At 48.3% G+C, this 24948-nt stretch overlaps 1 protein-coding gene across 1 annotated transcript in view; it reads right to left on the minus strand.

Annotated features, from left to right (window-relative positions):
* Positions 1–4572: 4572 nt before the first annotated feature.
* Positions 4573–24948, minus strand: part of AHCTF1 (AT-hook containing transcription factor 1) — a 220573-nt gene continuing 200197 nt past the window's right edge. Inside the window, 3 exon segments of the mRNA XM_066596053.1 lie at positions 4573–5005; positions 13665–13771; positions 13878–14014. Coding sequence (XP_066452150.1) covers positions 4816–5005; positions 13665–13771; positions 13878–14014 — 434 coding nt within the window. The 3' untranslated portion in view covers positions 4573–4815.

Below are 24948 nucleotides of genomic sequence, written 5' to 3' on the forward strand. Positions count from 1 at the left end.
AAACCCCAGAGGAAATAAGACAGAGTCTGCTCCCTTACCAAACCTGCTCCTTCCTGCAGAAAAAGCACATCCACAAAACCTTGAGTGAATTCCAGGTAAAATAAGTCCACCCGCCCTAAAACTTTATTTGAAAAAACTCACTGAAAACAACTCTAAAACGCTGAAAATCTCATACCTAAGAAAACACTTTATCGCACCTCCGCTATCTGCCAAACCCACCTTTCTTACATCGTGGGAAAAAGAATTGGGAATATCACTATCAAATGCAGACACCTCTCTTATCATGAGGACGGCCTACGGCCTCTCTCCATGCATTCTCATGCAAGAGAGCCACTACAAGTTGCTTGTCAGATGGTACAAAATTCCACAATGGCTTTTCAGCTATAAACTGGCACCCCACAACAGATGCTGGAGATGTGACACTGGTATCGGATCCTACTCCCACATCTGGTGGGATTGCCCAGATATTATACCTTACTGGAGGGGAGGGGGGTGGGGGTCGAGGAAGTCCTCAAATTGATCCAACCAAACTTATCCTTAGGAGCAGAAATGATCTTTTTATGGAAACCCTCACGTCTTCCACCCTTTAAAAAATAAATTGACGGCCTTCCTCCTGAACACTGCCAAAGCCCTAATCCCGCTACACTGGCTGCAGAAGACACCCCCTACCGTATCCCAATGGAAGGAAAAAGCGGATATGTTATGCAACATGGAAGAGCTCTTGAGCTGGTCTATAGGCTCTCATGACAAGTTCCTCCAGATCTGGTCCCCATGGAGAAACCTGAGACACAATCCCAAAATCAAGGGACGCCCCCCCCCCCCCCAAAAAAAAGAAAATTATTAAAATACCATGATCCCACCCTCTGAGGGGAGCGTTCTGGATGCGACAGCTCCCATAAAATATCGAGCTCAAGGGGACCTCGAGACCTCGGACGTTCAACGCTTTACCCAGGCCTGGGACCATAGTCAGATTTAATGCCCCGCTGTCCCGGAGGAGGTAAGACTCTTCGGATACATGTTCAGTGGTCGGTTCCGGCACCTACTTGACCCCCCCCCTCCACTTCCTCTTTCCCACACCCTCATCTTCTCACCTACCCCTCATATTCCGATCCCCCCCCCCCCCCCCCCCGTTTGTTAACTTCATTGCAAACTGTTCTACATTCCTAGTGTGCGTACAGGCAGTTCACTGGTATAATTATTATCAAGAACACGAGTTATAGACACCTGTTATAAGTTTGAATTAAGCGGATTCTTAGAAAATGATGTTCATGAACCGGATTATAATTGTCAAACTGCTGATAGATTTCTCGTTAAAATGAGTAACATTCGCTATGTCAGCTTTCTCAATGCAATATCTTTTGTATGGCTCATCTATGAAAATTCAATAAAAATTTGATTTAAAAAAAAAAAAAAAAAGGTATCTAAGACTATCTCCTCACTGCAAGGTCTCTTACGAGTTCTGGGGGTAGAGTGAGGCATCACACTCAGATGCTAAAGCCATGCGAACCTCATCTCTCACCAACATTTTTATATCATTCAAAAACCTCTCTGATCCATCTTTAACAAGCTGGGCTATGCAAGTTTGTCACAGGATTATGACAAGATCCTATGCAAAACTTCTCCGGCAGGAAACATATTTTTAAGGTTTGGTCTTAATCTGCTGCTGATTTATTGGCCTGTTAATCGAACATACAAGTCAGTAAACCATTTAAACACTGTGAAGTTGCTGCACTGGCCACTTACAACACCTGAGGTACCAGTCTGTACAGGGTTCTCAGGTCCTTTTCATTTTAGCAAGGTTCTCTCAGTGCACAAACACGCACTTTACCTGAGCTAGGCAGCACTTTCTGGAGTTTCTCAGCTCCTTTATTTGAATTTTCCGCTGGTGTCCCACATCACATGACGCGTCATGTGACGAGCAAGCCCCGCCGCCGCCACAGCCATCCAGCGGAAAGCGCAAGACCGGGGTTTTGGGTTAAATGACGGCCCCCACACTTAGCCCCACGCGGTGGGGCTGCGGTTGTAAGGAAACCAGAAAGGGCTGTCTGAGGCTACTGCAGATTGAAGGTAACGCTCCAGGGAGGGGAGGGGAGGGGTTCTCATATACCAGCCCTCCTGATTCCTCCATGCACAGCTGGGGAGAAACCTCCTCTCTTCTCCTCGGCAGTCTCTCCATTGACTGGACAGGAAGAATACTGAGGAGGGTAGGAAGGGGAGGGGAGCCTTTAAACGTCTCAGTGCGCTTCCTGTCCTATCAAGGGAAGACAATCTCAGCTGGTGCTGTCGTGGAGACTATTGGGAAAAATAAACAGTACAGATGACAAATGGGAGAAGTTTAAAAACATCCTAATGACCTAATATGAGCAGTTCATACCCTTTAAAAATAAAACTACAAGTAGTCTTATCTAGCCACATTGGTTCTAAGAGGGGGGAGAGAAAAAAAATTACTAAAATAAGAAGGCAGCAAAGCAGTGCTAAAAACATACAATGAAAAAAAAAAAAGTTATGTAAGGAAAGATCCAAACCGCTAAGCAGGCGGCAGAGATTGAGCAAAAATAACTCCAAACTATTCTTTAGTTATGTAAACAGTAAAATGATTTGCACTGAAAGCACTGGCCCCTTAAATAATTAATGAGAAACCATAGAAGACAATGGGAAAAAAAGGTGAATCTATTAAATTTTTTTCATTCGTGAATACACTTGAGAAAAAGTTATGTTACACGAGATGCAGGGGAAAACAATGAATTCCCCGCTAACTATTGCATGCCTAACTCAGGAGGAAATGCAGAGGTGGTTAAGGACTAAAAAGAAAAAATAAATAATTCGACAAATCTCCAGGCCCTCAAGGGTTCTAAAGGAACTAAGTAACATGACAGACCGCTATTTCTTATATTTAGGGACACCATTGAGACCGGGGCTATACCACTAGATTGGCCCAATATACAAAAAGGGGTCCAAAAGAGACAGGCGGTAAAGTCCCACTTTGATTATTGGAAAAACTATTTGAGGGGTTTCTGAGAGATGCCATCCTGGAATATCTCAAGAAAAACAGCAGCATAAATCAGCAGCACAGGTTTATGAGGGGTTGAACATGTCAGACCAATTTGATCAGCTCCTACAATTAAATAAGTTCTAGGCTGGACCTGGGAGAGTCTTGATCTGATATATCTGGATTTCTCTAAAGTATGTGACATCGTGCCGCATAATAGGCTGATCTATAAAATGAGACAGCTCGGACTGGGCGAAAAATGTGTCTGTGTAAAGAACTGGCTCAGGAGATAGAAAGCAGAGGGTTGTAATAAATGGTTCGTACTCTGATTGGACCACCATTGCTAGTGGGGTGCCACAGGGCTCAGTATTAGGCCCCATTCTGTTCAATAAATTTATTAATGACCTGACTGCGCAGTAAAATATTTGCAGACAATACGAAACTATACAAGATAATACAAAGGGGGACAATATGCAGCTACAAAACGGACCTAAAAACATTGGGGGCTTGGGCAGAAAAATGACAAATTAAGATCAATATTGATACATATAAGGTTATACACATGGGCTGGAGAAATGGATGCCACAAATATACACTAAATGGGCTACTGCTAGGGAAAAGTGAGATGTATAAAGACCTGGGGTACTAACGTGTTTCCCCGAAAATAGGTCCTACCCTGATAGTAAGACCTACCGGGTTTTCGGGGGGGGGGGGGGGGGGGGGGGGGGGGCTTGAAATAAGGCCTCGCCAAAAATAGGACCTAGCTAACATAATCACCCCCCCCCCAAAAAAAAATCAATACTTACCTGGTCAATGGCGTCCCGATGGTCTCCGGCGGCGCTGCGGCAAACTGCTGAGTCCTCCCCATCTGCTATCTCAGCTTCTGCTGGTGACGGGGCTTTGAATACCCCGGCCTCCAGCAAAGCGAGCGCTGTGATTGGCTAATCGAGCGCCAGCAGCCAATCACAGCCAGTGAATGACATCGCCGAATGGCTAAGATTGGCTCGACGAGTGCCGGCTGTTAGCACTCGATTAGCCAATCACAGCGCTCGCTTTGCTGGAGGCGGGGTATTCAAAGCCCCATCACCAGGAAGCAGCTCAGCTGTGAGACAAGGACGACGCAGTTTATCGCAGCGCCGCCGAAGACCATCGGGAGGCATCAGGACGCCGCGGACCAGGTGAGTATAAGGTCCACCCTCCCCCCAAACATTAGATTGCTGTGACCTCCCTTCCCCCCCCAATAATCACAAGCCATAGAATGGAGGGTTCCAAGACCTCCATTCTTCTCTACTGCAATAAATCAGTGAGGAGGAGTTTGGATGCAGGGCTGGTCATGCATGAACCCTGCAGCTACAATCAAGGTCTGTGATGCAGATGGAAATAGCTGGGGGCTATACTTGGCAGTTTCCATTCACTTAGTGAGGAGGGGAGTCACGTGATCAGATAATTATCTATCCACAGGAAAGATGATAAGTGTACATTGTGGTTAGAACCCCTTTAAAAAAAGCCAGGTACAATTTTCTGAGAATCATTCTGGAAACAAATGATCAAGTACACAATTACAGAGCTCTCTATAATAAAAGTGAAATTTTGTCAATTATTTTATTTAACATATCAAGAAGCTATAGTTAAGTTTTAAAAAAAAAAAAATGATACAAAATAGAAAAAGGTCTGTCTGGGACAGAAAAGTCCATTCAACGAAATATTAAATTTCATGCTTACGACCATTTACAGTAATTTACAGAAATTATTCTCCCACTTAGCGTTTGTATCGCCATATTTTACAAGATTTTGCACAACACACTAAATAAAGAGCATTCAAACAATCATCTGATCTTCCTGCGACTGACAGGTTTGGATGTAACTATTCTTCTCCTCGTCTTCCTGGACTGGTTTCTTCCAGCAGCTCTAGTTTTTACGGACAATGTACTTTCTACATCAGCAGCTGGGCTCTCTGGAGGTGACAGAAGCTGAATCTTCACGGGAGGTGGAGACCAGGCTGCTTTATCTTCTGACCTGTAACAAACCAGCAGTAACAAACTAAATGGTTTATTCAACAATTCTTTTCTTCCAGTTTATTTTACTCATTAACATAATAGTGCTAATTATCTCTGTGTTGACTGTTATTCCGCAGAGCTGTACAATCTAGTCAACTATTGGTATGTTTTTTAGGAATGTAGGAGGAAAGCGCAGTACCGAAAAGAAGCTCAAAAACACATACATGAACATTCTCTGCAGATGTTGCCCTTGAAAATGAAAAACTACGCTTGACATTGAAACAGAGTCACCAAGAAGGAAATTTCATTAAGTTTATGCAAATCAAGCAAGTTTAAGGTGTTATTAACGACCCATTTAGACCCAACAATTCTTGCTCAAAAGTCGCTAAAAACAGTCTTGAGCAAGAATCGCTGGGTCTAACTGCACATACATCATGCAGTTTTCGTTAATGAGTCGTTCATCGTCTTTCAGCAAGCTGAAAGAGAACGATGAGCCTTATCAGTGCCGCCTGCTGAGTTCTCAGCGGGATACCGCTGTTACTATTGTTTCAGCTGGTATCCTGCTCTGAGAACACAGCTGGAGTATGAAGACAGCGCTCCAGCTGTGTTCTGTATACCAGCTGAGCACTCCATGAACACAGCAGGAGTATGCAGAAGACAGCACTCCAGCTGAATTATGCATACCCCGCTCGGAGTGCTCAGCTGGTATCCAGCTGAGCGCTTAGAGAAGACAACAGCTGTATGCAGAGGATAGCGGCCCTGCTTGTTTACCGCATACAGCATGAGCCTTCATTTACACACTTATGCAAAGTAAATGCTCAAAACGGTCACTCAAACTGCCGTTTGAGAGAATTTTGAGTGATCATCTTGTTGTGTAAATGCACACAACGATCATCGCTCAAAAGATGTCTTGAGCGACTTTGGAGCAATAATCGTTGTGTCTAAATGGGCCTTTAGATTGAAAAATTTGATCATTTGTATAGCACATGACACCAATCTGTGGCATGTGGGAGAAGCTTCAATGGTATCAAAGTCAGATCTAAAGCAAGTTTTTTTAGCCATAGGAAACCTCAAAATATAAAAAAAATGGATAAAATCTTGGTTAGATTGGCATGTCTACAAACAGAAGACATTGCATAATTATCACCACTTGTAAACTAAAGGCCCATTTACACAGAGCAATGATCGCTCAAACGACAGTTTAAATGACAGCTTTGAGCGATCATTTTGCATAAACTATTAAGTAGCTACTCAGCTACTTAAGAGCATTTAAGTGTGCAAATGAAGCCTTGGCTGTAAGCAGTTAGTAGCCCGAGGGCTCTGATCTGCTTTCATTTTTTTTCTCCTCCGGGAAACATTGCTATCAGCACTACCAGCGGAGAACTGCTGATGAGGCTGAATGACGATTTTTAGGTTGGGCTGAATTTAACAATCAGCTAGCAGTGCACGAAAAGTGCACAATGGCCACGCGACTAGACGCAACAATTATCGCTCAAAGATCGCTTTTTAGCGATTTTTGAGCGATCACCACTTCGTGTAAATGGGCCTTAAGAGAGACAGAATTCTTGAACTGAGGCACCTGGGTATATCACTTAGGGAAATTGCTACATGTGTAGGGCAAGATGTCGGTATTGTTCAACGTTGCATGTTCCAGTGGTTGGGAGAACAGTGAACTTTAATGACAGCAAGAGGTGCACAAAGGCGAACCTCAGCATGGACGGATCGTCAGATTAGAAGAATAGCGAGTAGTGATCCATGCTGTACTGTAAGAGAAACTGGATGCAACGCCCTAAGCAAACATTGTCTACATCAACCATTATATGACGCTTGCACGATATTAGGCTACAAGTCAGACATCCAGGGTGCATCACTGACCTCACGACACTGCACCATGCTAGCATTTGAGAGTGGAGTAAGAAGGCAATAGAGGAGGGAATGGAGGTCCGTCCTCTTTAACGTGGAGTCCCACTTTTGTCTGAGACACAATGATGGCCAGAGATAGATCTGGAGACCATGTCGGCAACGCCACAGAGAGGCCATCATGAGGGAATTACCACGCCTGTCTTACTCCCAGAATTTTTGGTATTCGGTAGCATAAAGTAGCTGGATCTCTCTAGTCTTCATTATAGGTACACTAACCGCTCAGCATTATGTTGATTTGGTTGTGGAAGCAATGGCACGACCATTTATTCAAAGTGTCCCAGGAGCAGTTTTTCAACACTACAATACCAGAAAGCAAGTTGCTTGTGCAACTAGCCCATTAAAGCGGCACAAACAGGCTACCTTGGCCTGCAGTCCCTCTGGACTTGTCTCCCATCCACCACATCTGAGAACGGATATTTTTGGCATAACTTACCGTAAAATCTCTTTCTCGTCACGTTCATTGGTGGACACAGCCAGACCATGGGATATAGCCACTGCCACTAGGAGGCAACACTAAGCAAAAGTGTTAACTCCTCCCACCAGGCTATATTTCCCCTGCAGGCACTCAGCTAATTAGTTTGTATGCAAGCAGTAGGAACAGCCAGTGGGAGTACACAAAAATTATTTACATTTTAATGTAAACCAAGGAAAGACATACCAGTTTTCTGGATATATCTCGTTATCTGTGACCCGAGACCAAAGTGCTCTGCCCTGCTATCTATAAAGAAATGAATCTTTGGGAGGGTGCTGTGTCCCCCAATGAACGTGACGAGAAAGAGATTTTACGGTAAGTTATACCAAAAATATCCGTTTCTCGTCCGTATCATTGGGGGACTCAGCCAGACTATGGGACGTACAAAAGCAGTCCCGGAAATAAAAGGGTGGGAAATTCCCAGAAAAAAAGGTCCCCAGCAGTCAGGGAACTGCCGCATGTAGAACCTTTCTACCCAGGGCAGCGTTCGCTGATGCATATGTATGGACCCTATAAAATTTAGCAAATGTATGCAGGGACGTCCAAGTGGCTGCCTTACATACCTGTAATGCTGAGGCTCCATGCTGAACCGCCCAGGAAGCCCCCACCGCCCTTGTAGAGTGGGCCGTTATCCGGAATGGTGGTGACCTCCCCTTGGCTCGATAAGCCTCTGTCACTAGCGACCGAATCCACTTCGAGATGGTCACCTTTGAGGCAGCAGAACCCTTATGCGGCCCCTCCGAGATTACGAACAGCGTCTCTGTCTTCCGGAAGTCTTTGGTCCATGCCACATAAATTTGCAAGGCCCTCACCAAATCCAGTCGGTGCAGCGCTCTCTCCCTCGTATGTCCCTGTGCTGGGCAAAAAGATGGAAGTACAATATCTTCGTTAAGGTGAAATGCTGTTACTACCTTTGGTAGAAAACCCGGAACTGATCTCAGCACCACCTTGTCTTAGTGAAAAGTCAGGAAGGAGGGTTCGACCGATAGTGCAGCTAATTCGGATAGCCTCCGTATTGATGTGATCGCCACCAAAAAGACCACTTTCCAGCATAGCAATCTCAGGGGTACCTCCCTAGTGGCTCAAAAGGGTGTGTTAGCAAGGCATCCAGCACCAAATTCAGATCCCATGCCGGAGTAGCTGGCCTGAACGGGGCTGGCCGGAGTAGCTGGCCTGACGTATGTGCAACCCCTTGAAGAAAGGTCCGCACCGCCAACCTATTAGCGATTGGTCTCTGGAAAAGAACTGAAAGAGCCAATACTTGTTCTCTTAGCGAACCTAGCTTCAGCCCTAATTCTAGTCCCGCCTGTGGAAACGCTAGAATGTTTGCTAGTGAGAAACGCATGGGATGTATATGGCGGTCTTCACACCAGCTGAAGAAGCGTCTCCATACACGATAATAAATTCTCGATGATGTCGGCTTCCTGGCTTGGGCCATAGTTCGGATAACTGCTTCCGAGAATCCCCGTTTTCTTAAATATCGCGGTCTCAATGGCCAGGCCGTCAAACTAGGCGACCTTGAATTCGGGTGGAAGATTGGTCCTTGTGATAGTAGGTCCTCCCGTTCTGGGAGTGGCCACGGAGCGTCGGCCAACATCTCGATTATGTCTGGATACCATGCTCACCTCGGCCAATCCGGAGCCACCAGGATTGCTGGTCCTCCTTCCCTCTTGATCTTCTTTAATATACTCGGAATGAGTGGAAGAGGAGGAAACACGTATGGTAGTCTGAACCCTGCCCACGAGACCAGTAGGGCGTCCACTGCTACCGCCTGAGGATCTCTTGAGCGTGCCACGAAAGGGAGAACCCTGTAATTTAGTCTGGAAGCCATCATATCCACGTCCGGAGTGCCCCAGCGCTGACATATCGCTTGAAAGACCTCCGGATGCAGCTGCCACTCGCCAGGGTCCACTGTCTTTCAACTGAGAAAATCTGCTACCCAGTTTTCTACCCCCGGGATGTGAACTGCCGATATGGACTGTAGATGTTTCTCCGCCCAGCTGAGTATGCAGGATACCTCCGTCATTGCTCTCGCACTTCTTGTGCCCCCCTGCCGGTTGACGTATGCCACTACCTTGGCATTGTCTGTCTGGACTTTCACATCCTTTCTGTTGAGCCGTGGATGGAAATACTGCAGTGCTCGCCGGATGGCTTGCAGCTCCAGGACGTTTATTGGTAGCCTTGCCTCGTCTTGTGACCACCTCCCTTGGGTGGAGTGTCCCTCCAAGGTTCCGCCCCAGCCGTAACAACTGGCGTCCGTGGTCAGTATCCTCCCCTGTCCTGGAAACAGTGACCGACTCGTCCACAATCTCAGGGCAATGCGAACCTTTGGTGTTATGGAGACTCACTGGTCTAACGTCCACTGCGACCTGTTCCAGTGTGCCAGAATGAAATGCTGGAACTCCCTGGAATGAAACTGTGCGAATGGTATGGGCTCGAAGGAGGCTACCATCATGCCCAGTACTGTCATGCAATACCTGATGGTCGTTTGCCTCCCCTGAAGTAGCGGGCGCACCTAGTTGACCAGTGTTACTGCTTTCGCTTGATTTAGCCTTCGTAGGTCGAGGACCGGTCTGACCCTGCCATCCTTCTTGGGAACTATGAAGAAATTCGAATAAAAACCCTTTCCGCGCTGACAAAATGGTACCGGCACCACTACTCCCTGCGCCAATAGTTGTTTTATTGCCTGGTGCAGCTGTGTTGCCTTCCCTGGGTCCTTCGGTATTTTGGACCTGATAAAATCCTCCCGTGGAAATGTTGCGAATTCGATGGCATACCCTCGTGAGATGACCTCCTGTACCCCAGCGTCGGTCACGCAGGCTAACCATACATCCTGGAACCGGAAAAGCCTGCCCCCCACCCCGTGAATAGCAGGTGGGGGGGGGAAGACCCTTATGCTGATACTCCTGCCCTTGCGCCCCTAGGTGCCTTGGAGCGAGCTCGCCAGGCTGGCCTGGTCTTAAAGGAAGGATTCTCCCTCTGCTCTGCTGGGGCCCTTTTTGACTGCGTCCACTGTCCTGTTGTGGGCCGGGATGTAACCTGCCGAAAGGAACAAAAAAAGGATTTCTTCCTAGATGGCGCCTTTCTTGATCTTCCAGCCCCCTGCGGGAGTGACGTACTCTTCCCGCCCGTAGCGTCCTTAATTAGATTGTCGAGCTTTGGGCCAAACAATCTCTTGCCCTCAAAGGGCAGTTTCGTCAGAACCGCTTTAGATGATGCATCCGCTGACCAGTTTTTCAGCCATAGCGTCCTCCGTGTAGCCACGGACGCTGCTGATGCGCGTGCAACAAATTTGTCTGTATCCAAACTCGCCGCGCAGACGAATCTTCCTGCCTGAATGATATTTTCAGTGACGTCCAACAGCTCACTGGGCGGGGCGCCTGCCAAAATATCTTAGCGCAGCTGTTTTGCCCATGCCACCGACCCCTTGCTCACCCAGGCTGAAGCGAAGGTGGGTCGCAAGGCAGTGCCTGCCGCCTGAAAAGTTGTCTTCGCCAATGCATCAAGCTTCCTGTCCTGCGCGTCGTTTAGAACCGCAACCTCGGCTGAAGGTAACGCCGTGCTCTTTGATAAGCGTGATAATGGCGGGTCCACCACCGGAGGTACCGACCAGTCTTTGCGTATCCTTTCTCAGAAGATCTAGTCAATGTCCCAGGATTTACCTGGCTGCCTGAAGCGTTCGTCTGGACTCTCCCATTCTTTCCCCAGGACTTCTTCAAAATCCTGATGGAAAGGAAATGTTTGGCGAATGCGTTTCTGCCGTTTAAATGATAGGGTAGCTTGTGGTACCTCGACAGGAGTCTCGGCTACCTGCAGAGTGTCCTTAACTGCTACCACCAAGCTGTCCATTAAAGTGGCCAGCCTGGACACCTGTTCATCATCTAGGTCTGACAGTGATGACACAGCAGATGCTTCCTCCTCCAGACCGCTACTACCCCCCGAAAAACTGTGCAGAGGCTGATCTTGGTCTGCAGCTTGAGATTCTGAGGAGCATGAGGCCCGTGAGGGATCCGATCTAACCGACCTCCCTGTATGCCGAAACTGCTTAGAAGCTTCCCCCTGGACCTATGATACGTCCGGGATGCTTCCCTGGAACCATGAGGAGCGTGAAAAGACTCTAGAGTGTTGCGACCTCGAAGATCTGGACGACCTTCTGTACCGACGAGACCTGTGAGAAGCCCCTTCAGAGCTGCGGGATCTCCGCCTCTTGTGCGACTTTCCCCGCGAACGCTCCGGGGAAGACATCTCCGAATCAGATTCTAAACGGCGCAATATCGCTGCCAACGAGATGGCTGGTCCTGACACTGCTGCGGCCAGAGATCTAGCCCATTCAGGCTCGATTACCTGCTCTACAGGGGCGGCGGGGGGCACCTGGAGTCGATCGCACTGGGTTACAGGCTAGACAGAGGAGTTCCGCCTGACCGCTTGGGAACTTAGCGTTGCATAACGTGCATGCATAGTATTTCGCCCTCCTCATAGCCTGACTGGAACCCTCTGGTCTAGGGTCAGACATGACGCAATCCACACACATATAGATAACCGCAAGGGAGTGGTGGGAATAGGGGTAGGGTGTCTCCGTGTACTGCTGAGAGCGAGTACCCGCAGGGGGGAAAAACACAGGGGAGAGCTGCCTTGGCAGGGCTTACCCCGTCCTGCGGTTGTCCTGGCGGCCTTCTCTGTGGTATAAACGCTGGAAGCTGCCGCCGCTGGAGACTGCAGCTGTTGGCGACGGGAGCTGCTGACCGACGGGAGCTTGCTGATTGTAGAACAAACCGCACTGCCAGGAGGTGCTTGCGGTTTGAAGACAAAAACTGCTGCAGTAAATGCCAATGGCAAGAAGTGGAGCTGCTCACTAGCAAGTAGTTCCTTGCAAGAGCTACTGGGAGCGGCCATCTTCTTTGCTGGCCGCCTCCTTAAAAAGTCCCGCGCGGCCGGGGTGGGCGTGGCCTGCCCCAGAAGTGCTAGGTGCACCACACTAATGCGTCCCCTGCAGCCTGCTCCTTGTCTCACAGCCGCGGTTATGTGAGTACCACCGCCCGCGGCCGCAGCAGTCGCCCGCGGTCGCCCGCAGCCATACCTTCCTGTGGGCGAGCATCCACCCCCCCCCCTCCCCAGCTTTGGCCGGTAAGCACCCAGCCCCCCTTGTTCAGCAGTGTCTCTGGATAGATAGGGGGGCATAAACACATATGCACTGAACTAGGCAGAGGAGAGAGGAGGAGATAGGTAAAGAGGAGGAGGGAATGCACCTGAACTCCTTTCCCCAGGACCTTCCAAGGTGGTGGGGGTCCTCTGAAGGGGTTCCTGGCAGCCGACCGCAGACTTGGAGGGAGGTTTGAAGTTTCGTTCCCTTCTCCCGGATACGCTCCCTTCTCTCCTTCTGCGCTCCAGCAGTGTTCCCCCTTGCGCTCGGCGTCCGAGAGGGGAGCTGCTCCAGAGGGGGGAACCCTATTGCTGGCGGGCAACGACAACAATGCACAAAGGCAGGGTCGTGCGACTTTTTCTTTGCTGGGTAGGGCGCCGCAGAGTGGCGGAGACACCATCTGCCTGCGCCCTCCCCAGGAGGACAGGAAAGCCAGGGAAAAGCCCCGACTCCCCGTATTCCCGCCATCAAGTCCTCCTGGACCTGACCTGTCTGCCTCCTTGCAGACACTAAGCTAAAAACTAATTAGCTGAGTGCCTGCAGAGAGGGATATAGCCTGGTGGGAGGAGCTAACACTTTTGCTTATTGTCGCCTCCTAGTAGCAGTGGCTATATCCCATGGTCTGGCTGGGTCCCCCAATAATACGGACGAGAAAGTTATTGGTTGGCAATTGCAAAAAGGAGCTATCAGCAGAGCATCTTGAAGACTTATGTGCCCAAGTGCACTCAGCATGGCAGAACATTCCATAGACAACCCTTAACCTTATTGATTGTGTTTCATGACGTCTGAGTGAGAGCCCATTTACATGCAACGATTATCGCTCAAAAGCCATCGTGTAAGCAATAATCGTTTTGTGTAAATGCTCCCATCTTTTACTCTTTGACTGAACGATGATTTTTAGGTGAGCATAAAGTCCATAATTTGGCCGGAGAGAAGATAACAGACGCATGTGTTTGCTGATCATGGTGCTGCATTCTCCACGGGAGCTGCTGATTACATTATGTTTCGCTTGCAGCCCCAAGGCAGAGCAAAGGAGCTGAATGCAGAGAACAGACCACCTGCTGTTCTCTGCATACAGCTCTAGAGCATCATTTACATGCAAATGAAGTTAATAAAACTAGTACAATTGGCAAATGCACGTACTGGTCTTTCTTTACTTTGTTCATTGGAGGTCTGCGTCTTGGCTTCTTTACTACTAGTTTGTCAGGAACCACAGCTAATGTCTCGAGTGATTTCTTAATGGTCTCATCCTAAAAAATAAAATACATGCGGTTATAAATTAATAGGGTTGAAACTTCCATGTGATGTAAAATATAGCTAAACAAATGCCCAGCAAAACAAGAAGTTATATCAGACCTTTCCTTTCAGTGCTACACTAGTAGAGATACTTCTAGTCGACGTTCTTGTCCGTAGGGACGGTGGAGAAAACATATACTCTGGAGCGGTTGTTGCTGACATCTCATTTGAAGCAACAGGGGGAACAGTTTGTCCAGCTGTACAGGAAAAAAAATGTAGTTTACTACACAAGAAATATACGCAGTTAAACTAGGGCTACACAGCGACGTTATCGACACATGACCAAAGATTTCAGTGTAGACCTGCAACCTTACACTCACAGTGGGGTCATAGTACAATTCGCATGTTGCCACAATTTTGAATTGAACAAAATAAAAACAAAACACTTTTTTTTTTCTTGTGTTCTGCATGTTGTGACAACTTGCAAATCCCACCACAATCCTATTGGTTTCAAAGAGTGGGAGGTCACAGATCTACATAGCCATCTTTAAATCACACAACCCATGTCCTAGTCAAAGGTGCAATGCAGCTCTAGTCTGCTAATTATAAATGTGTGCATCTTTTCTCAATGTGCACCTGAAAGCTGAAATGTGCCACCCTGGAATACATGGGGGCATAAATAGCAACTAAATTTCTCCATTTGTGCTCATTTTTGGCCTTGGGCACAGATGATTTGAAAATTTGTTCTTTCCCATCACGTCTGAAATACACACATTGGGGCAAATGTCACCAATTTTGTTGACAGCGTAAACAGACCACAGTGAATGATAAATTCTGTACATCTTTAGACTCAGTCTACGTTTACATCACCTATAGGTTGACTCCATTATTAAAATTTTTGCACACTATCACTTTAAGGTTGTTCACCACCTCTCACAAAGACATCCGCCATATCCAATAAACCACACTACACTGTCAAAGCACAAAGGGGCTGAAACACATCATTAATGTTGTACTAAGTACGTGCTCCCCCACCAGAAGCAGCATGGGTTCATAAAATGCTGTATCTTACAGCTTAGTAGCATTGCAGCCCATTCGCTCTGCCAGCAGAGATAGCGTACAGGCTGGAATTCTGACGCAACGGACATGCGCAGCGTGATTTTTTTGCCAAATTCCCTGCTTTGTGCGGAGTAATCACTGCGAATGGACAGCATTTTGACACGCAGAAAAATAGGGATTTTTGGTATAACTTACCATAAAATCGCTTTCTCATCACATTCATTGGGGGACACAGCCAAGACCTTTGATATAGCTACTGCTACTAAAAGGCGACACTAATCAGAAAGTGTTAACTCCTCCTACTAGCTATACCACTCCTGCAAGCACCACGCCGATAAGTTTTGTATGCAAGCAGTAGAAGCAGCTCAGGAGGAGTATAACATAACTTATACGTACCATAGTGTTTATGCTGATTGCATATTAATGCCATATGCGTCCACAGAATAACGAAAGTTCCATCAGGAAAACAGGGTAACCACAAAAAAGTTGGGTGCTGTATCGCCCAATGAACGTGATGAGATAGTGATTTTACGGTAAGTTATACCAAAAATCCTTGTTTCTGGTCCGTATTATTGGGGGGACACAGACAAGGCCTTGGGATGTTCCAGAACAGTCCCACAAAAAAGGGGTGGGTTACTTACAAATAAGACTCATGCAGTCAGTGAACAGCCGTCTGCAAGACTTCCCAATTGAGGGAGGCGTCTGCTGATGCAAAAGTATGCACCCTATAGAATTTGGAAAATGTATGCAGGGAGAACCAAGTCGCAGCCCTGCACACCTAAGGGCAGAAGTTGAACCGCCCAGGAAGCCCTCACCGCCCGCATCGAGTGTGCAGTCACACGAAAAGAAGTCGTCTGTCACTTAGAGCGATAGACCTTAGACACTGCCATACTTTCTACAAATATCTGAAGGGCTGTCACAGTGCTGAGGGTTCAGCCCTATTCTCATTTGCACAAGACTAGAAGCAATGGGATGAAACTGAAAGGAAGGAGACAAATTAGATATTAGAAAAAAAAACTGACAGTGAGGGTGATCAATGAGTGGAATAGGTTACCACTGGAGGTGGCGAGTTCTCCTTCAATGAAGTGTTAACAAAGGCTGGACAAATATCTGTCTGGGATGATTTAGTGAATGCTGCACTGAGCAGGGGGTTGGACCCGATGGCCCTGGAGGTCCCATCCAACTCAACCATTCTATGATTCTATACATATCCATGTGGAGATAGTCACTTTGGATGCCGCAGATCTTTGACGCAGTCCTTCTGGGAGTACAGTTTCCACCCGCCAAAACTCCTTGGTTCTAGAAACATATTTCCTTAGGACCCGCACCAGGCTCGTTCCCTCAGATGAGCTGGTGAAAGGGCAAAACGATGGGAGTGTAACGTGGAAAGAGGACAGCAACTTTGGCAGGAACGAAGGGACCAGACGCACCACAACCTTGTCTTGATGGAAAGCAAGAAAGGATTGGGGGAGGGGGTGTGTGTGTGTTTTGACCGACAACGTGGCCAAGCTCAGAAAGCCACCTTCCAGGACAAAAATCGTAATGGTACTTTTTTCAGTGGTTCAAATGGATGTTTGAAGAGTGTCCAAAACTAGATTCAGATCCCAAGTAGGCGTTGGCGAACGGTACGATGCAGCCACATGAGAAACCCCCTGAAGAAGGGTGATGATTGCCGACTAGCGGTCTCTGGTAGAGGATAGACAGGGCCAACACCGAACCTTTCAGGGATTTCAATGCTTGTAGGAACAACAAGACATTGACAAGAGAACCGCATCGGATGTAAACGACGTTCTTCGCCCCAGGCGAAAAACATTTTACCATTCTAGGATTCTACAATTTAACAAAATCGGAGCTGGAGAGTTGGAAGGGACCTCCAGGGTCATCTGGTCCAACCCACTGCTCAGTGCAGGATTCACTAAATCATCCCAGATATTTGCCCAGCCTTTGTTTGAACACTTCCAATTGTAGACAAGGGCTTTCTGGCCATTATCGTGGTTTGAATGACCAGCTCCATAAACTCGTGTGCCCTTAGAGCTGTTACTTTAATAGCTATGCCGTCAAATGAAGCTAGCTTAAATTCAGTTGGAACAGTGTACCCTGCAAGAGTAGATCCTTTCGTTCCCGCAATAGCCACGGAGTGCCGTCGAGCAGATCTACGATGTTCAAGTTCCATGCTTGCTGCGGCCAGTCCTGCGCTATCGGGATTACCAGACGACCCTCCATCCTGGTCTTCTTGAGCACTCTCGATATGAGCGGGCATGGGGAAAAGATGTATGGGAGGTGGAACTCAGACCACAGGATCACCAGTGCATCCACAGCCAGGGCCTGAGGATTCCGAGACCTGGCCACAAAGTGCTGCACCTTGCAGTTGAATCTGGATGCCATAGTCTCGACGTCTGGTTGCTCCCATAGCTGACCTATTGCCCGGAAAAGCTCTTCATGCAAGTCACATTCTCCTGGGTCGACTGTTTCTCAGCTGAGAAAATCTGCAATCCAGTTTTCCACTCCTGGTATGAAGACTGACGAGATATCCTTGTCCATAGCTTGTATGCTTCGGGTTCCTCCTTGATTAATGATGTGCATGACAGCCGTTGCGTTGTCAGTCTTTACTCGAATCGGCTGAACCATTAGCTGCTGCGTAAAGTGTTGCAGCTCTAGGAGATTGATTGGAAGGCTGGCTTCCTGTTGGGACCAGGTTTTCTGCATGGATAGGTTTCTTAGAGTCCCTCCCCAGCCGGAGAGGCTAGCATCTGTAGTCAACACTAGCCACCGACAGGGGAGCAACAAAAGAGCCGCCCTGAGACCTGTTGGGGTCCAGCCACCATAGAAGAGAGCACTGACCAAGGCGCTCTCGGAAACCAGTATCCATTCGGCACTGCATGAGGATCCTGGGCTTAATGGTGCCCTCTTTCAAGGCAATTCCCTTTGCCTAGTTTCACTCTAGGCCGCTTCAGCAGCTCATCCTGTCGCATTGGAACAGGTTGGCGCGTTCTCTCGACCATCACATCTTTGTGGCAACAGCTGGAACTCCCGTCTCTGCGCTGGAGTCAGACATAACTTGCTGTGGTTGATGATCCAGCTGAACCTTTTTAAGGTTTGCAGCGTTATCTGGAGGCTTTCCAGGTAGTCTACTTGAGACGGGGCCTTTACAAGTATGTCGTCCCAGTATGAGATAGCAACGATTGCCCTGGTATGGAGGAAAATAATCACTGCCGCAAGTACCTTTGTAAAACATACACAGGGTTGTGGACAAACGGGGGAGATTAGTTCGCGGCTCTGCTTTTCGATCTCCCCGAATCTCAAACTGGAGAAACTTCTGATGGGACCTGCATATAGGAATGTGAAGATATCCGTCCTTTATGACGATCGAGAAAAGAAACTCTCCTGGCTCCCGGAATGCGATGACCGATCTCAAAGATTCCATGAGAAAATGCCTTGCCGTGATATAACAATTTAGTCGTTTCAAAACGAGAACTGGTCTGACTGTGCCATCCTTCTTGGGAACCATGAACAGGTTTGAATAAAAAACCTTGACCGTGCTGAGAACGCGGAACTTGTACAACTCCCTGAGCGAGCAGGTGGTTGACTGCCAGAATAAGTTGTAATCCCCTTTCTGGTGAAAAAGCGATCTGGCAGAAGCGTTGTAAACTATGACGTAACCGGAGGAAACGATCTCCCGTTCCCAAAAATCGGACACGTGAGCTAGCCATGTGTCCCTGAACAAGGAGAGTCGGCCCCCCATCCTGGCGTGATCGGGTGGAGGCTGACCTTCGTCCAAGTCGGCAGGTGTGAAGTTTTCCGCATGAACAGGAGCGGGGGTCACCAGGATGTCCTAGTTTTGAAGGCTGGTCCCCTTTTCTACTCCTGCGGAGTTTTCTTGCCTTGCGTCCACTGTTCGTATGAGGTGCGTGGACTGGAGCGGCGAAAGGACTGGAAAGAGGATTTCTTCTTTAGCGGAGCCTTTCCTTTTTAAGTCCTGTACTAAAAAAGGAAAGTGCTTTCTCCGCCCGTAGTCTTTAATTAGTTCATTCAGTTTGGCCCCGAAGAGTCTGTTGCCAACAAACTGAAGAACTGGGACATGACTTCTAAAAAGGTGCTGGCGAAGCTTCCGACAGAGCATCCGGCCAAAAAACACTGAGGCCGCTGACGCCCGGGCTAGGAATTTTGTGGAATCCAAAGTAGCTGCACGTAAAAAATTTCCGACTTGAATAAGGTTGTCCGCTGCATCTGCCAACTCGTCGGTTGATGCGCCTGAGAGAATGTCCTGATGTAATTGCTTTGCCTATGCAAGAGAGGCCTTACTGACCTATGTAGATGCAAAAATACGTCAGAGTGGCGCCTATCGCCTCAAACATAGATTTTGCCAAGGAGTCTATCTTCCTATCTTGCGGATCGAAAAGCGATGCCGCATCACCCATGGGAAGGGTGGTATGTTTGGACAGGCGAGATACTGGAGTATACACGAGAGGAGAAAGACCACTTAACCAGGTCCTCCGGAAAGGGATACGTAGTGTCCCAGACCTTGCCAGGTCCCTTGTAGCGCTTGTCGGGGACTTCCCATTCCTTATCCAGAACCTCCTCAAAGTCTTGAGGAGGGAATAGCTGGTGTGGGTGCCTATGCTGCCTAAAAGATACGCAAAGCTGCTGATTGTTTCTCTGTCACGTAGAGGGTCTCCTTCACCGCCACAACTAAGCTGTCCATCAACGTGACTAGCTTAGAGCAGTGTTCCCCAACTCCAGTTCTCAGGGACCGCCAACAGGTCAGGTTTTCAGGATTTCCTCAGTGTTGCACAGGGGATGTCATTATGTTGGTGTCTCAGACATTGCCACAGGTGTTCTTACCATAGGATATCCTGAAAACATGACCTGTTGGTGGTCCCTGAGGACTGGAGTTGGGGACCCCTGGCTTAGAGGTTTGCTCTTAGTCCATGTCCGAGGGGAACGTTTAGCGAAACCGTTCCCCTTCCGACCGGCTATCCCTGGACGCTGGGATAGAGCCCCCGAGTCTGATGTAGAGGGCTGGGATGCGGACAACTGGTGGAACTGAGAGGATCTAGCTCTCATACGTTGGCTGCTAGGGGAGGACTCCCTGAACCAAGGGGATCTACGTCTTTTAAGCGATCTACCTTTCGACTGTTCTTGAGGGGAATAATCTCCGTCCGAATGCAGCCAGCGTAAAAAATGGCAGCTGATGTGCTAGCCAGCCCGGATGCCGCGGCAGTAAGAGCGCGCACCCATTCGGGTTCAATCGTCTGATCGACAGGAGCAGCAGGGGGAATGGAAACTGTCGCCACTGGAGCCTGCAGAGATGGGAGGCAGTCCACACAGCAGGGCTCAGACTGACCGCAGGTGAATTTTGCATTACAGCGAGCACAAGCATAAAACTTGTCTCTGCCTATAGCTTGTCCAGAACCTTCTGGTCTGGGGCTGGATATGGCGTTAGCACAATACTACGCACCGATGTATTGGGGAGTACTGTTGCAAGTGGTAGCTGCAGGAGAGGTACAGCGTAGGGGAAGTTGCCTCAGGCGGAGATTACCCAATCCAAAACGACTGCAGGATCCCAGCTGGAGCTTCTAGGTGCGTCTGCATTGGTGCAGCGCTGCTTTTTGCAACAGGCTTGTCTGCTGGCTGAGAGCAGGCAAAAAGTAAACAGTGGAAGGAGGGGGGAAGGTGTGAGGGGCCAGGCATTGCCAGTACCAGAACGTAGGAGGAGTTGATGGCCCTGACTCCCAAGTGCCCTCCTTCCAAGATTCCTGCACTCAGGCATTGTGGGCGAGCGGGGCCTAGATTAATCCACTCCACCCGGTCTGTCCGTGGTGGAAGGGCCAGCTTAAGTGCCCTCCGCAATGCGCCACCAGGTCCGACAACATGCACCGGCCATGGGCATGCTGCTAGTTCGCCGCCGGCTGCCGCAGTATCCGGAACAAGGCGAGCCCAAAAAGAAGCCTGGGCCTAAATTTTTACCGCCAGCTGGCCGGACCACCACACTCGCAGAAGCCCCAATGCGGAGATTGCTGGATAGGAAATCCAGAGCACAGAGGAGAGGCCCCAGGTAGGCCCGAAAAGCCATGGGGGCTAGAACAGTGGCCCGCGCCGCAACCACACCATCGATAGCTCCAAGTCCCGCGGGGCCCGCTGGAGCTGCAATCCGGACTGTTGTCAGAGGGCCCAGGTAGGCCAGAAAAGCCGGGGCTCAAGTAAAGAGGCCGTGGCGGCCTGCGCCGCTGCCACTACCACACCAGCAGGAGCCCCTGATCCCACAGGAACCGCTAGCAAGGCTAGGCAGGGAACCAGGCAGCGGGTCTGGAAGGCTGGTCATAGAAGAGAACAACCCAACACATGTAACAGGAAGGGGAAGAGATTATAGGGGAAGATGGGTTATACTTACCTAACATACTCCCCTCCTCTTGCAGATCCAGTACAGACCTTCCTCGGTAGTGTCCCTCTACAACACGGCAGTCCGACACTAGCAGTGTTCCCCACTGCACTTGCCATCATGGAGGATGGGAGTTACTCCAGGGTGAGGGTAAACTATGGCTGGCGGCAATGATCTCTTGCACAAAGGCGTGATCAAGCCACCTTTCCTCCTTTTGGTCAGGCGTAAAAAGCACGGTTGGGACACCATACTATTCGCCCTTCAATTGGAAGGACAGGGAGGCCAGGGAAAAGCCCCGTCTCCCTGAATTCCCCCACACAACATCTTTTCCTGAAGACCTAACCAAGACATGTCTGCCTCCTGAAGACACCAAGTTAAAAACTCATCAGCGTGATGCCTGCAGGAGGGGGTATAGCTAAGAGGAGTTAACCCTTTCTGATTAGTGTCGCTTCCTAGTAGCAGTAGCTATACCCAAGGTCTTGGCTGTATCCCCCAATGATACGGACAAGAAATCAAGCGTGTTGCGATTTACTGATTTATTTCTCCTGCATATTATACGCAGTGTCCACTCGCAGTACAAACAGGTGAGCATGGACTTTCATTGCCTCCATTCACCGCATGTTACATACTGGAAATACTCATGCATAATACACAGCAACTATACATCCATGTGAATGAGCCCTAAATGGTGGGGATTTTGCTGTAGATTTTAAACATTGTATTTCAGGGGATGAAATCTGCAGCATACGTTATGGCATAAATATACTGAGAATTCTGTGTGGAAATTTTCTACTTTATGTGGACAAGATTTTTGGAATGTCATCCACATGACTTGTACTGTAAACTCCACAGAATTCACATAGGGTGAAGGCGGTCTCAGGGTACATTCACATGTAGTGAAAAATGCAGCAGATTTTCAGCAAAGGAAGATACATATCATTTTTATGTCACAACCTGCATGCTTTTTCGCTATATGTGAACAAACCCTATTAGTCCTTTAAAAAAAAATAAATAAAAGCTGGGCTGCGATAGGCAAAGTCACATGAGTTAGCACCATGGCCTCTTCTTAAGCCTGTGACATGTTTAACCCCTCAACGACCAGCCCATAGTGTTTTTACGTCCTCCCGAAGTGGGCTTTATTCTCTGAGGACGTAAAAACATATGTCCTGCAGAGAATAAAGCCCCTCGGGCTCTGGACGTGACAGCTCCATGCTGTCGGTGTCCGCAGGTAGCCGACAGCATGGAGCTGTCATCCCGGGCTGTTTGGACCCCCCCCCCGGCATTGCGATCGGCGCTATCCATTTGGATAGCGCCGATTGCAAAAAAGTAAACAAAAGTGCAAAAAAAGTTACATATTCAGCTGCCCTGATGGATCAGATCCATCGGAGCAGCTGAAATTACTCACCTGGGTCCGGCACGCTGCTCCCCGCCCTCCTGATGCTCCGGGCCCCGTAGCCGTCATTCTGCGCATACGCGCCAGGCGGCATTACGTCAGCCGCATGCGCAGAAGGCCCGGCGGCGCGGGAAATTTAAAATCTCCTGGCTCCTGTAGGTAGCCGGGAGGCAGGAGATGTCAGCGGGTACCGCGATCGCCGTTATCCATTGAAAAGTGAAAAAAAGTTTTAAAAAAAGAATAGGATCCATGAGGGGAGGTGAAAATACTCACCCCCCCTTCCTCCATGTCCTCTGGCCGGTCTCCGGACCCCCCGCTGGCTTCTGCGATGTGCCGATGTGGCGCGCATGCGCAGAAGGCCGCCGAGCCTGCCAAATTCAAAATCTCCCTGCACCTGGCTGTCACAGTTAGCCAAGTGCAGGGAGATATGACTGGGGACCGCTGTATGCGGTTTCCAGTCATATGATCACCATTATCCATCCAAACAAACAACGGTGTACTGCGCATGACCGCCTGTGTGAGTAGACAGTTATGCGCAGTACATTACGCGGCCGTACGCAGGGTCACAGCCGGGCTCAGAGCTGGAATCCGCTGCGGGCCCCCACAACCGGATTCCACCTACGGCCGTGTGAGCCTTATTCAGACCGCAACCTGTAATCCGTAATTTACAAGAAGCCCCTGGAACGCTCGCCTTCATGCAGTTCCAGGAGCACCTTGTTGAGCGCCTTCTGTGCGAGACCGCTGCACCGCAGCAAGATAACAAAGCCTCACAGCGCCACTTTTTACACCCCATACCCGCCGCTGAGGTCACAAAATACCCCCAAAAAGCATGAGAGGAGGGGGGATACACGTCTTCTTGCCCCATGTGCCCAACCCAACCAGCCTCCGTAATTACCCCTGTCTTCGGACATAAAACGCAGTTTATATTATTACCTTTACCTAATATTTAGGGAATGCCAAAAAATGGGGGGTGGGGGGGATTATTTTTAGGAAGTCAATTTTTTTCCCGTATAAGTGGGCAATGGGGCCTGGAATTTGTTCAGTTGTGCCCTGAAATCCAGCGGGCATTCCCTCCATTATGGGCCTAGCCAGGTGTCCTGTAAGTAGATTAGGGCCACAATGGGTATGTTTCTGAACACGGGACAAACAGGGGTATCCATTTTGGGGTGAAAGTCTTCATTCCTATGTACTCTGTACAAAAAAAAAAGTTTTTAAATTGACAAAATTGCCCAAAAATGAAAATCGTAATTTTTCCCTTCTGCTTTGCTTAGATTCATTCAAATACTGTGGGGTCAAAATACGCAGTACAACCCTAGATGAATTTGTTGAGGGGTCTGGTTCTCAAAATGGGGTCATTTGTGGGGGTTCTCTATCGTTTTGGCAGCTCAAGGGCTCTACAAGTGGGCAATGGGGCCTGGAATTTATTCCGTTGTACCCTGAAATCCAACGGGTGCTCCTTCCATTATAGGCCTAGCCATGTTTTCTTTAAGTAGATTAGGGCCACAATGGGTATGTTTCTGAACACAGGACAAACGGGGGTATCCATTTTGGGGTGAACGTCTTCATTCCTATGTACACTGGACAAAAAAACCTGTTTTTAAATTGACACAATTGCCAAAAAAATGAAAAACCTAATTTTTTCCTTCTGCTTGGCTTAGATTTATTCAAAAACTGTGAAGTCAAAAAAGCCATCGTACCCCTAGATAAATTAGTTAAGGGGTCTACTTTTCAAAATGGGGTCACTTGTGGGGGTTCTCCATCGTTTTGGTCACTCAATGACTCTACAAGTGGGCAATGGGGACTAAATCTCCTTCAAGCAAAATTTCTGTTCCGAAAGCCACCGGTTGCTCCTTTCATTTTGGGCCCCATTGTGCATACAGACGTAATACTAGGGCCACAATGGGTATGTTTCTGAGCACGGGACAAACAGGCTTATCCATTATGGGGTGCAAATCCTCATTTTCATGTGTACTATAGAAAAAAATCCTGTCTTTAAAATGACATATTAGCAAAAATATGAAATTTTAGTTTTTCTCTTCTAAATTGCATTGACTCCTAAAAAAAAACCTGTGGGGTTAAAACACTCATGACACCCCTCAGTGAATACGTTAAGGGGTGTAGTTTTTAAAATGGGGTCATTTGTGGGGGTATCTATCATTTTGACTCCTATGAACCTTTCCAATCTTGCCTTGATGTAGGAAAACAGTGTTCCTCAAAATGCTGAAAAGTAATGTTAAATTTGTATGTCTCCTAAATGGTATAAAAAACACGAACGTTTTTCCAATGTGCGCCCAAAATAAAGTAAACCGATGGAAATATATATCTTAGCAAAAATTTCTATATTATGTTTGCACATATTT

The sequence above is a fragment of the Eleutherodactylus coqui genome, chromosome 3 (assembly GCF_035609145.1).
Source record: "Eleutherodactylus coqui strain aEleCoq1 chromosome 3, aEleCoq1.hap1, whole genome shotgun sequence".
Taxonomy (NCBI): Eukaryota; Metazoa; Chordata; class Amphibia; order Anura; family Eleutherodactylidae; genus Eleutherodactylus; species Eleutherodactylus coqui.